General features: G+C 39.3%; 2 protein-coding genes across 7 annotated transcripts in view; both read left to right on the top strand.

Moving 5' to 3' along the window:
- Nucleotides 1-8,431, top strand: part of Ranbp3l (RAN binding protein 3 like) — a 47,980-nt gene extending 39,549 nt beyond the window's left edge. For 2 of the 4 annotated variants that reach the window (XM_048368379.1, XM_048368375.1), the window contains 3 exons: nt 480-622; nt 3,554-3,743; nt 5,969-6,634. In XM_048368379.1, coding sequence (XP_048224336.1) covers nt 480-622; nt 3,554-3,743; nt 5,969-6,012 — 377 coding nt within the window. In that variant the 3' untranslated portion in view covers nt 6,013-6,634. Of the gene's footprint in view, nt 1-479; nt 623-3,553; nt 3,744-5,968; nt 6,635-8,208 lie in introns of those variants that run through there. The other 2 variants (XM_048368378.1, XM_048368377.1) reach the window with 2 other exon arrangements.
- A 4,594-nt stretch (nt 8,432-13,025) lies between these two features.
- Nadk2 (NAD kinase 2, mitochondrial) overlaps nt 13,026-14,090 on the top strand; it is a 47,456-nt gene continuing 46,391 nt past the window's right edge. Inside the window, exon 1 of one of the 3 annotated variants that reach the window (XM_048368374.1) lies at nt 13,026-13,618. In XM_048368374.1, the coding sequence (XP_048224331.1) occupies nt 13,028-13,618 (591 nt within the window). In that variant the 5' untranslated portion in view covers nt 13,026-13,027. The remainder of the gene's footprint in view (nt 13,619-14,090) is intronic. The other 2 variants (XM_048368372.1, XM_048368373.1) reach the window with 2 other exon arrangements.

The following is a 14,090-nucleotide window of genomic DNA, read 5'->3' as shown; positions in this document are numbered from 1 at the left end:
CTGGCTTCAAGCTGATTCTCTTCATCGCTAGCTCGTGAGTAGCTAGGATTAGATGTGCAAGCTATTATGCATGGCCTTCTTCAGTATTCTTAATAGGTTCATAATAATCTCTTTAAATCTGTACTTTATTCATTCCAGTTTTTGACACTTAGGGTTTTACTTCTGTTTTCTCCAATGTAAACAATTCTTGGATAGATATTTTTAAGCCACTAGAGCTTAAAAGGAGTTTGAAAGTATTGAGACATACTAGAAAAATCAAATTCTTGTATGTAAGCTGAAAATACTCTGCTTCACAAAGCCCAAATACAATTTGAAGAACAAATTATAATTTAGTCAAAATACAGTTAATAATGAAAACCCAGTATAGACGAAGCAACAAGATTTACTTTGCTTTTAAAAATAGTAATTTTTAAAAATTTTTGGCAGGCTAGGGAATCAGGAGCTATGATCTAACTAACACATTTGCTTTTCTGCTATAGTTATGCGTAATCAAGGTAGTCTACGGCTGATCCTCAATAGCAAACTCTGGGCTCAAATGAAGATTCAAAGAGCAAACCACAGAAATTTGCAAATAACAGCTACGGATTTAGAAGACTATAAGATCAAAGTATTTTTAATTCAAGTAAGTGAAATATTGCAATGATGCCAAATTATCTTACAAATGCACTAACAGAGCTCTGCAATTCCTCATTTGACTTTTGTTCTTATTTTCTTATTATAATCTGTACTGGTCAATCACTGTGGTTGCTTATCCTCTAAGACCTCAATATGTATGGAATTAGAAAATCAACACCTAAGTCTAAAGTAGTCAATTCTTACCCATTCCAGGACATGTGTGTGACATATGCCATCTACCCTTTTCTTTACTATTGAAATTCTGTCAACCACCTTACTAAGTCACCCGAGTGACCATATCATCAGGAATAACTCCTAGGAGGAAGTCAGCAGAACCTGAAGCTTGATGCTAACACTGCAGACTGAGAGACAGAAAGCTTTCCGTACCCTGGAAAGGAATCAGCGAGGAATGGAAAAACCCAGAGCTAGCAAGTTCTAACAACCGGTCCAACAGCAAATTCCAATTCTGAACATGGGTAAATCTCCAAGGTAACAGGATGGGAGCACAATGTAGCCGTTCCCAGCAGCAGGAATGCCTGACCTCAAATATACGATCTCAACACAAGAGAGCTACCAACAACAGAGCTCCTCTCCCTGTAAAAGCTGGGTTTTCCCCGTGGGCTGAGACCCAGAAGACTGGAGGAGACCCAGTACCCAAATGATTCAGGCAGAAAGTGGCAACACAAGTCAATAGGCCTTCACAGAGTAATGGAGAAAGCTGTTGGGTGTGTGCCCAGTGATTAAAAACAAAAACAAATGTTTTATTATATAAAAGAAAGTACACTGCCAAGTGTAACACTGTATATCACTCAAAAGTCCACCCTAAAATATGGGTTCTTTTGCCATATTGCTCTTATACTATGTAAATTGAACATCCTTGATTTAAAAATTTGAAAAGCAGAATGCTCCAAACTCCAAAACTTTGTGAGCCTCAACAGGTCGCCATAATGGAACATTAACAGTTGATCATATGTGACAAATTACAGACAAAATAGTCATAAATCTAAAAGTGGCAGAAAAAAGGGCAAAAATATAACGTTATTTCCAGTCTACATATGGAAGGCATATGTGAAACATAAATGAATTTTATGTGTAGGCACAGATTCCATCCCCCAAAGATGCTTCATTTTGTATATGCAAATATTGGACAAAATGTAAATGTATTTTTGTACATTTGTGGCATACTGCATTTATGAGCTTCAGGCAAGTTACTTGGCCTTTCTTTAACTGGTTTACACATGTGCAGAAAGGAAGGTTATGGTAAAACAGGCTTCAAGCTTTAAGATTAAGTGGCTACGATTGTAAAACACTAAATGTGAACGAGTATTTTCTTGCCATCAATTGTTTATTCCTTAAAAAATTCTTTTAATAGATGAAAGAGTTCTATTTTATTATGTATTATAATTTAACCTAGTGACTACAAGGCAAAATTCTGGACTCAAGTACCAACAATTTGCTGAGCACCTGTAACTCATAGACAAATTATTCTTATTATTTTCTTTCTTTCTTTGCCTTTCTTTCCTTCTTTCCTTCCTTCCTTCCTTTCTTCCTTCCTTCCTTCCTTCCTTCCTTCCTTCCTTCCTTTCTTCCTTCTTTCCTTCCTTCCTTCCTTCTTCCCTCTTTGTCTTTGTCTTCCTCTTTCTTGCTTCCTTCTTCCTTTCCTTCTTTCCTCTATTCTGTATTAGAGTTTGAACTCAAGGTTTCACTCTTAGTAGGCAGGTACTCTACTACTTAAGCAATACATGCAACTTTTTTTTTGCTTTATTTTTTGGATAGGGTTTATGTTTTTAGCCCAAGTCCAGCTTCAAATTGAGATCCCACATTTGTGCCCTTTGAATAGTTGAGATTACAGGCATGAGTCTTCACATCCAGTTTATTGAGATGAAGTCTTGCTAAGTTTTTGCTTAGGCTGACTTCAAACTGCTCCTCATCACTCCTTTGTAAGTAGCTGGGATTACAGATCTGTGCCAATGCATTGGGCTTTCTTTTCCATTTTTTTGCCATAATTTTATCACTTATAAAGGGAAGAAAAAATGAATATATTGAATGCTTGTGTTATCTGCTTTTGAGAATAAAAATGAGATAAATATATCACATCATTGTTGTAATGATAGAATAAAAAAAGAACATAACAGTTAATGTCATACCAATTTTGGTTATTGTTACCATCATTTTTATATTAATAGCAATCACAAAAACAGCACAGAAAGCACATCTAATGTATTAGTGGCCAGTCTCCTAGATTGCTTTAATGAAGTCTGCTATGCGTCTTGGAGGAATGTGTAAGCAAAGTGATGGGAAGGGAATTAAAGATGTTTTTCCTCCAATCTTTCAAATGTCTATAGTGTCAAATAGTGGGAGAAGAAGGTCTTAATACTTAAATTATTTAAGGTCAAGTAAGTACCTTAATTAAAAATTTTACTTTCTGAACTTGAGGCCTCATAATTTATTTGCTGTAGGGTGGAATTTATTCCAAAAATTAATTGGTAAGTCTGTTAGCACTCATAATTATGTTGTATTGTATAATTATATACAATTGTGTACTATGTCATATAACTCCTTCCTTATTAATAGTGGTAGATTAAAAATATGGGCTGGGAATATGGCCTAGTGGCAAGAGCCCTGGGTTCAATTCCCCAGCAACACATATATAGAAAATGGCCAGAAGTGGTGCTGTGGCTCAAGTGGCAGAGTGCTAGCCTTGAGCAAAAAGAAGCCAGGGACAGTGCTCAGGCCCTGAGTCCAAGGCCCAGGCAAAAAAAAAAAAAAAAAAAAAAAAATCTGTAAAATGTGTGGTTGGATGTAGCTCAGTGGCAAAGTGCTTGCCTAGAAAGTATAACTTTCTGGGTTTGATCCCCAGTCCTCCCCCAAATCTGTAAAATGTGGCTAATGTAAATAAGTGATGTATATTCTTAATAATCTAATTTGCCTCGTAAAGGCCAGTGCCAAAGACACAGGATGTCTATACGCAGCAATCCATCATCGCCTGGTTGCCCTTCGAAGCTTTCATAAGCACAAGGATGTCAGTCAAGCTGAGAGCCTGCCAGAAACAGCTCTCCAACAGTTCAACTGCGAGAGCTGTGATGAGGAAGAGGAGGATTTCATTCAAGTCACTGAAAAAGAATCAGGTAAATATTTTTTTTTGGTTAGCTCAGAAGTTTAAAAAATAAATCTTGAGCACCATTTTAATATATTAAAATGAATTTAAAAATTGAAACTAATCTCTTCAAAGTGTGTTGTGGTTTAGAACCCTGGAAGTTTGGCTCTGAAGAGTAGGTTGGAATCACTGGTCTTCATTAGTATTTTACCAGCTCAACCTCATTGTGTTGCTGCCTACATGACAGTTGCCTATACATTACAAAGACTACAGTGACAATGTAAAGTATTATGTTGCTACCCTAAAACTAAACACTTATATTTCTCTTCATGTGCTCCCATTCTTTTATTGGCTATAACAAGAAGAATTGGAAATAGATATATGGACCTCCAGATAAATTTGGCTTGAAATTCTGACAATTTTGATTATTTCCCTTTTGGAATTTGGCTGCTTATAGTGATAACTAGATTGCATATGTTCTGCCTTTCAGGGCAAAAAAAAAAAACCCACTGCTGGTTATTACACAGCATTTTCATATTTTTTATTTTTTTGTGTCAGAATTTATCAATCAACTAAGTTTAAAATAGAACCAGTAGTAAATAGATTGAATGGATTTTTTTTAAGGCTTCAGTGCTTGTCCTGATATATAGATTTGAAAGTGATATTCATCCTTAATTTTGGAAAACAAAGAAACATTGTCAAAGAGCTAGTAAGCTCAACTTTGTTATACAGATGTTATTCTACAGATGCTATTCTAATATAATTATCCAAGTATTTTCAGCAATAATTTCTCATAGTCCTGAATTATGTTCTACAGAGGGCTCAGTAATATAAAAATGTGGTATAGTGATATGTGGTTTTCAATTTTTAATCCTTCGTAATTTGTGTGTGTGTGTGTGTGTGTGTGTGTGTGTGTGTGTGCGTGCACTCACGAGCGTGTGTTGGATTCATGGCTTAAACTCAGGAACTTGAGCTCTCATTTGGCTTTTTTTCCTTTTGGTTAGTATCTTACCACTTGAGTTACCCCTCTAATCCAGCTTTTTTATTTTTTGGCCAGTCCTGGGCCTTGGACTCAGGGTCTGAGCACTGTCCCTGGCTTCCTTTTTGCTCAAGGCTAGCACTCTGCCACTTGAGCCACAGCACCCCTTCTGGCCGTTTTCTGTATATGTGGTGCTCGGGAATCGAACCTAGGGCCTCGTGTATCCGAGGCAGGCACTCTTGCCACTAGGCTATATCCCCAGCCCCTCTAATCCAGCTTTTAACTGTTTAATTTGAGATCAGGGTCTTGATATTTCTACCCAGGCTGGCTTTGAACCATAATCCTCCAAGTCTCAGCCTTCTGTGTAACTAGGATTACAGATGTGTAATGTACAGATGTCCAGCTATTATTTTAAACTCTTAATTATATATAATTTAAGAATTTATCAAAGAATATGTATAAAACTGGATGAAATGCCTGGTGCTGTGGCTCAAGTGGCAGAGAATCTGATCAGGTAAGTCCAAATCTCAACACCCACAGAAAAAAGAACTGCACGAAATAGTGCCTGTTCTGCAATATATGCGAATATATTCTACAGTATATGAAAATTACAATCATTAGTATGGTTGATTCAGTGAGCTACCGACCTAAGGAAGTATGATTGTTTTGCTACCTCTAACAAATCTAGTCAGAAAATGGTTTATTCTCTGAAAAATATGAAATGAAAAAATAAAATTGTCTTTTATGTTACTATGTTTATATCGTCAACAATAAAATAGAGTGTCAGAAAATGAGTGGGTACTCATTAAAAATATCAGGCTAGTATAGGAATTAAATGTAAAAATACTCTTAGTGACCAATGAGACGTGCTTTTGGAACTTATATTCTCTTCTCTTCTGTTGTTGGAAATGGACCTGGGTTGATATGCAACGATCTTAATGTGAAGCAATGGAGGTGATACAAAGCAAAGTCCAATCATATGACTTCTTTCCCTGCCATTTCCCCCTATTCCAAGATATCTTTTTCCATTTGCAAGCAAATGCCATCATGTTATGGGAGCTATAAAAAGTCTAATTGTTTGAACTTTGTTGTCCACAAATTAAGAAGCATTTTAATTATCTGAAAATACTATGTTTAAAACAATTAGCAGTATTTGCGTGCACATTCTATATCTTTCATTTCCTAGCCAGTAAGTCAATCATGTTCAATTGTTTTTTATATTAAATCTACTCTAAATATAGTATTGTGTAATGAAATATTTTAAATTTATGTCTCAGATCCTTCTAGGTGGACCCACAGACAGTCAGTTGCCTGTTCATGAGCACTACCTACTATAAACATGACAACATCTGCATAAAGATTGGTTAATCTACGGAAATGCCAACCCATGCTAACTAACTGAGAAGATCCTATTCATTCCTTGGAGAGTTTTTAGAGTAAAACTGAAGGAATATAATTTGTTGCAATAAAAATTTTCCTCTGATGTGCTACATCTTGATTATGGTGAAAAAAATTACAGAATTTAAGAAATAGGCCTTAGAGGTTCAAAATGCATCGTTTTCCTGAAAACACAAACACCTTAGGCTAGGATTTGATAACTAATTTGGACTTCATTACATTGATGGATGTAATACTTAATATTAGAAATTTTGGATTTGATAAATATCTAGATAAAATTATTTCCAGTCATACATTGGTCAAAACTAGTAATTTAGTTAATATTAAGAAATTTGTTTATACTTTAATCGCATGATTTCATTAAAACATGTTCATTGTCTGAGAAATTTATATATATTCATTTAGCTTTTTGATTTCCAAGTACTATAACATGTACTTACATATTCAACTGTGAATGCCTTTACAAAAGTATCTGTTCTTGGGCTGTATCCATTGCATTGTTGGCTAATGCATAATTGTTGAATAATAAACAAAATATGACATTATCTATGTATTCAAAAATTAAGTATAAAAGGCCAAATATGTTAACTTTTCCTTTGCTTTATGTGATTAATTTGTCATTAATATTATAGTAGGTGTGGTTATGTAAGAACCTTTTGAAAACAAGTTTATCACATATTGTAAAAAGAGTCTTTTTAACTTTCATAACTGTGATACACACAGTAAATTTTAACAACAGAATTTTGGAACAAAATTTTGATACTCTTCTTTTGAGATCTGCTTTAGAGGTACTTCATGAATGATGTTAAAATTTAGCCCCTCTACTTATGAACAAATTTCACTTTCAATCTCATCATTGCTTCAAAATGACTTTTTTTCCTGTGCTAGTCCTGAGATTTGAACTCAGAACCTAGACAGCTTCACTGAGCTTTTGTGTTCAAAGTTAAAGCTTTATCATTTAAGACACAGTGCTACTTCTCTTCTTTGGGTAGTTAACTGGAGATAAGAGCACATTCCAAGGCTGGTTTTGAACCTTGATCCTCAGATCTCAGTCTTCTAATTATCAGTGATTATAGGTATGAGCCACCATCACCTGGCCAAAATGCCTTTTGTTGCTTCCCTAAAGAATTCCCAAATTAGGAGACAGAGATTCAAGGTTCCAAAATGATTTCTGAAAATGTCTTGAGCAATGGCAACTTAGTGGCACTTTGAAGAAACAAAGTGGTACTTTGAAGAAAATAGTAACTTGAGGGGCTGGGAATATGGCCTAATGGTAGAGTGCTTGCCTCCCCCCATACATGAAGCCCTGGCTTCGATTCCTCAGAACCACATATATATAGAAAAAGCTGCAAGTGGCGCTGTAGCTCAAGTGGCAGAGTGCTAGCTAGCTTTGAGCAAAAGGAATCCAGGGACAGTGCTCAGGCCCTGAGTCCAAGACCCAGAACTGACAAAAAAAAAAAAAAAAAAAAAAGAAAAAAAAGAAAAGAAAATAGTCATTTGAAAGCTTACACATGAATATATATTTTAAGCTTACATGTGAATATATTTTTAAAAGATATACTCTTTTATTATGTTTACTAGTAATAAGAGCAATTATACATGCATTCATTTATTAAGTTAACCATCACCTAATATCTGAAAAGCTTATTTAGCATATGGAATTAAATTAATTCTTTTAAGCTATGATTTAATTAATGTGTATTGGTAAAAGAATTGCTCTTCTTATAACTAAGTAGTTAAAATCAAATTAATTCTTTTACATGATTTAATTAATGATTTAATTAATTATGATTTAATTAATATGACTATTGTTGAAAGTTTTGCTCTTCCATATAACTGAACTGTTAAAATTTACTATAAGGTTGTTACTTAGGAAGTTCTAATCATTCTTCCACAAAAATCATGTAGATCATAAAAATCTTTTACCTATACATTAAACTCTAGCTCAGAAAATGAGGATAGAAGGAAAGTTAATGTGAGAGAGGAAGAAAAAAAATAGCAGAGAGAAAAGGAAAAAAAAAGCTTGAGCACGAGGGGAAAAGATACAAATAATTTTACCCTAAACTGAAAGTCTCCTTTCTCTTTTTCTCTCCCTTCTCAACTCATGTCTCTGGTCCAGAAGAGTGACCCTGATGAAATCAATCCCAGTGGAAAAATTTCACTGCAAACATAACACAGACAGGGAGACATTTGAAGAAGATATGATGGTACTGGTTTTCTTATGAGATTTTAGCAGTGTGGGAACCTTGTAAATGTACCGTAATTGTTAATGTGACCCCGAGGATCTTTATCTTCCTGACATGTCCGTTTTTGTCTTCATTCTTGTCCACTAGAGTGGAAATAAGCAATTTTTAAAAATCCAAGTTGAATTAATTGTAAGACCGTCTTTTGCCTTATTTTTATGTATCAAAGGATAAAATATAGTTTAATTCATGATCTATGTAGAAATGCCTATGAGAACAGATTTGAAATAGGGTTAGAATATCAGGAAAGCAGTAAAAATTTCTGGATTTGGAAAAATATACAAAGAACAGACACATGATATTTAGCTCAATATTCTTTTAATCATTTTGATAATTGAATGTTTTATGGTTTTTCCTTGTATGTCTTCATCTAGCCTTCCTTTTGACTTTTTTAGGTCCTTTGTCTCATTTCCTTCTCTTTCATGTGAACATATTTCATATTTATATTTCATATGTTCTCTTTCATGAGAAGAGATCACTTGTACAATTACATTCATTCTTATAAGTTACTGACTTATGGCTGTCAAACCTTATATTTTAAATTTTCATAGAATTTTAAAAAAATCATTGTTTACTTAATATTTCCCCAAATATATTAGATGCATACCTATAGTACACCTAATTACATCATACTAAGATAATCTATAGCTCTTCTGTTTCAACAGAATTTTAGACTTATTTAGCTGAATTATGGATTATTAAAATATTTTCTCTAAAAAATGTTTCTTTCCATATCCATTACAAGTAAAGCAGAAGGATTCTTTTGTTCCAAGAGGAAAATATCATATACAAACCTTAGAATATGTGAATGTCATAAAAAAAGGAGGAGGGCATGGGTTTAGAAATTTTGAAGAATGCATTTTAAGGCCTCTGTAAATCTTCAATTGTGCATATTATAGTGTTATATACTATTTCCAATAAACTGTTGAAAACAATTAAGTGTGCTTTAGATGTAGCGATCACAATGAGTAATTCACTAGCAAATATACTAGCTTCACCATAGATGGGTTAAAGTTTGAAATTCACCAACATTATTTTTTGCTTTTAGTTTAAAGTTTAAGTACATGAAAGTCAGGGATTCCTTCCTCCCTCCCTCCCTCCCTCCGTCCCTCCCTCCCTCCCTCCCTCCCTCCCTCCCTCCCTCCCTCCCTTCCTTCCTTCCTTTGCTTGCTTTCCTGCTCCCTCTTCCGCAATAGTCAAGTTCGACCTACCACCCTACCACACAGGTTAACTTTTGACATCAGACCTGGAACACTGAAACACATGAACATGTCTTAAATTTCTAGGATGATATGTGTAAACTGTGGCATGGGAGGAATTAATGAACTGACTGTTGAATGTTTAAACTAGTAGACTTGATATAATTTTCTAACAAGTACATTACTAAAATTTTTAAATTTCTACCTACCTAGTGGACATAAAATATTATTTTATTATGACCTTAATTTGTGTTTTTCTGATGTTCAAGAAGATTGAGTACCTTTTCAGATATTTATTTACCATTTTGCTTCTTTTAAGAAGTTCTTCATGATTCTTGCAAAGATAATTGCAGCATCTTCTCCTTTTATTGATTCCTAGCATATAAAGGATAAAAGGCAAGTTTCTTTTTTCTTTTTTTTTTTTTTTTGCCAGTCCTGGGCTTGAACTCAGGGTCTGAGCACTGTCCCTGGCTTCTTTTTGCTCAAGGCTAGCACTCTACCACTTGAGCCACAGCGCCACTTCTGGCCATTTTCTATCTATGTGGTGCTGGGGAATCGAACCCACCAGGGCTTCATGTATACGAGGCGAGCGCTCTACCCCTAGGCCATAACCCCAGCCCAAAAGGCAAGTTTCTAAATATGGGCAAAACAATTTCCATGGGATTTTCCATGCCTATCTTTCTTTTTCTCCCCCATCCTTCCTGTCTAACCTTTCATTACTTTTCTTATCTTTCATTGCCTATTTTTCTCTAACTTTTCTAGGAATTCAGAATTGTTATTTTGTTGCCATTATGCTTTTGCTTATATATTTTTTTTTACTGCATAATTCCTTTCTCAGTTTTGCTGATACTAATTACAAAGCCAACTCTTAGCTTAGGACATTTGTAGAAAGTTCCTTAACTCTTCTGAGGCTGAATTAAGACCTGCTCTTCAAAGTCCTATAAAACCCTATAGACATTGATTGGGTTTCTCAAGGGCTAGAGAACTAATAAAAAGACTATCAATCACTTAATCTCTAGCACCTGGCAGGGTGCCTGGCCCAAATACAACTTGATATTCACTGATGTGTTGTATGTACAAAAATCAAGAGACATTATTTGATAGAAAGCTAGAAATAAGAATTCTAAGTTCAGGAGAAATATAAGGGCTCCAGCTGTTGGATGCTGAAGTCATGAAAAGAGAAAGGGCTAACATTTTAGGCAGCAAGTACATTTTATAGATGAAGTAGGTGCAGAACAGTTAAGCAAATGCTCAAGGTCCACAAAGCAAATCAATTCTAAAGCTGGGATTTGAATCAAGATCTTTGTCAACTTCAAAGCCCAAGTTACAACACAGTGGATGAGATTATGCAGAAGAGTGAGTAAAGGGAAGGCTGTAGCAAGGGAGAGAAAGAAAAGACAGGAGTTAGATCCTGCAGATAGGCTTAGAAAGAACTCAAAATGAGGATGAAGAGCTATAAACAACACTATTAGGAATTGGTATGCTGGCAAACAGTAAAAATTTCAGAAAGCAGTGATAGCAATTTCAAGTGCTAAAGACAGATCAAATCACTGAAGGAGTGAGAAATGTCTTTGAAGTTGCAATCAGATCATCTGGTAACCTTGGAAATAGAATTCAAGATACACCTGAGAGGATAACTTAAGGAGCAATGTTTGCATGTAGGTGGAAGAGGGATCCAATGTAAGGGTTGGCAAAGGGGTATCCCTTCTAGATAGGGAGATACATATTGTAATATACATTGTCTTGTGTTTCTGGCTAGAAATTGCAGAGAGCCAAGAAATCTGAGTTATTATCTGTGAACTAGGAAGAGGCCTAAGATATACATACCAAGATAAGAGTTTAGATTTCAATCAAGTTTTCTCTATTCATTTATTTTTCTGTCAAATGGGTCAACATTCTCTCACTTATGGTAGCTTCAAATCTGTGTCATTTCTAATGTCTCCCTAATATGTAATGAATCACGGAGTGTGAGAGGTTATGATTATATAAAAAAAAATGGGACTGACCCTTGGGAATGTCTGAGCTACCTCCCACAGTAGGGAGTGGTCAAGTCCTAGTCAGAAACAAAAATATGTACCCGATAAATCTAATGCACCACATGTCACACAGTAGACACTCAAATTAGTGAATATATGATGGTGACAATTGCTAGATAGAAACCACAAAGCTTACTGAATAAACTGTTCAGTAGAACCTTGTTCCCAATGTAGTTCAACCTTGTTTTGCAGAGGAGGCATCTGAGCAGGATGAAGTAATCTGCCCGAAGTCCAAAAGCTGGTTACTAGTAATGCCAGGAGTGGAAAGGGGGAAAAAAAAAGAGGTGCCAAAGCTAGGATCTAGGAACAGGAGGGATTAAACACTAGGATGTGCCTTGCCATTTGATTTTCTCCTATTTTCTTTTCCTTCTAATCGCGTTATTCTTTTCCTGGCTCAGGTCCTTATCACTGTAATTACTCAGCAGCCTCAGACTATCTCCCTTTCCCCTCTTCCTTCCCAGTCTACCAACATTCCAAAGACAGATCAATAGTCGCCAAACACTGCCTTCCATACACAGCCTTCCCCACTGCCTATAGGATAAAGTCCAAAACGCTGACTTTTTTAACCGTTTACTGTCCTATCTAGTTTGCCAAGCTTATCTTCCCACTTAGACAATCATTATCTTTCAAGGTCTTTAGACGCTGCAGCTGTCTTCTTCTGGTATGATGGCTCCTTGGAGTTTAGACAGGCAGGTGAAGGGTCCCAAACTGATCTTGGTTTAATCTGTTATCTTGATATTCCTAATGTCTTCCTTGATGTAGACGTGGCATCTTCATTTTGTAGTAGGCCCAGAAAACTACACAAGTTGGTCCTGAGTCAGTCTCCTCAGCTCCAGCCCCTTCCTGTAAGCACTGGTTAAAATGCATGAACAAGGGCTGGGGATATAGCCTAGTGGCAAGAGTGCCTGCCTCGGATACACGAGGCCCTAGGTTCGATTCCCCAGCACCACATATACAGAAAACGGCCAGAAGCGGCGCCGTGGCTCAAGTGGCAGAGTGCTAGCCTTGAGCGGGAAGAAGCCAGGGACAGTGCTCAGGCCCTGAGTCCAAGGCCCAGGACTGGCCAAAAAAAAAAAAAAAAAAAAAACAAAAAAAACAAAACAAAATGCATGAACAAAATGCACGCGACCGTTCCCAGGGAAATAGTGAAAGAAACCCACAGAACAAGAAGCAGTGGACACTTGCTTTCCCGCCAGGCGCTCAAAACCCCGCCCACAGTCCCTGGGCCAACTCAGACCGGTTCCAGCTGGTTTTCTGGAGGCAGCTTGAATGCCAAATAGCATTCCAGCTCTCGCCCTGGCGACAGCCAATCCTCGTAGCTCCTGGGGCTCCGAAACCGCAACGGCCTCTGATTGGTTGACGGAATTGGGCGGGGAGAGGGGGCGGGCGAAGAGCGCTCGCGGAGCGGCTGGTGGAGGGAGTGATTGGGCCCCAGCGAAGCGGCCACTGCGCAAGCTCCAATGGAAACGCATAAACAAACAAACCAACCCCACCACCCCGAGGCCTCCCGCTCTACTCCGCCCACCTGCCCCTCGCGTGGGGCTCCCCACCTCCCCAGCACCCCGCTTTCCCCGGCCGCGTCCACGTCTGGGCACGTCCCCTTCGCGGCCCGGGCCACGCACGTCCCCGCACCTCACCTCCCTGCGCCTGGCGCCAAGTTAAAGGCCGGGGCGGCCCGGGCAGTGCGGGCGGCGCCCACTCCCGGCGGCGCGGAGCCGAGGTCGGCGCTGCAGCCTGCGGCCGCTGCCCGGCCGAGCATGACTTGCTACCGGGGCTTCCTCCTGGGCAGCTGTCGGCGAGTGGCGGGCGGCCGGGCGGCGCTGCGGGGCTCGGGCGCGGGAGGCCCCGGCGCGCGGCCGCGGCTGGGCGGAGACGGCGGCCGGCGGCACCTGGGGCACGGGCAGCCGCGCGAGCTGGCGGGCTGTGGCAGCCGCGCGGACGGCGGCTTCCGCCCCTCGCGGGTGGTGGTGGTGGCCAAGACCACCCGCTACGAGTTCGAGCAGCAGCGCTACCGCTACGCGGAGCTCTCGGAGGAGGACCTCAAGCAGCTGGTGGGTCCCGGCGGGGGGCGCCCGGGGGTCCGGGCTCGGGCCCCCGTTGGCTCCTGGTCCCGGCTGGGGCTTGGCGGTGATGAGGGGGGAGGTGGTCCATGCGCCCCCTAAAGCAAGACCTCTGGGGGCGACCCCAGTTCCCAGGGCACCCCTGGGTCCCACTTGCTGACCTCACTGCTGGTCTCTCCCCTGCAGAACCTCCCTCTCACGCGTTTTGGGGGTCCTGGGGCGTTAGGTCAGATCTCCCTTCAGGAAGGGGCGCCCTGAATCTGCCTTCGGTGGGGAGAAGAGCGGCCCGGTGGCCTCACTGAGTAAGGGGCGCTTGGTGGGGGGGCTCTCCGGGGGCCCTCGCCCCCTGGTCGTGAACGGCACCTCCAGCCCTCAGGAGGAAGGCCAGCCGGTGGTGGGAGGTCCGCAGGCTCTGGGAACTGTGCCCCGCTGCAGAAAACTGGGCGTCGGTGCCTGGGACACA

The sequence above is a fragment of the Perognathus longimembris genome, chromosome 19, assembly GCF_023159225.1.
Source record: "Perognathus longimembris pacificus isolate PPM17 chromosome 19, ASM2315922v1, whole genome shotgun sequence".
Lineage (NCBI taxonomy): Eukaryota > Metazoa > Chordata > Mammalia > Rodentia > Heteromyidae > Perognathus > Perognathus longimembris.
Note: the sequence above shows the minus strand (reverse complement) of the source record. Positions and strands in the feature narration are given on the sequence as shown.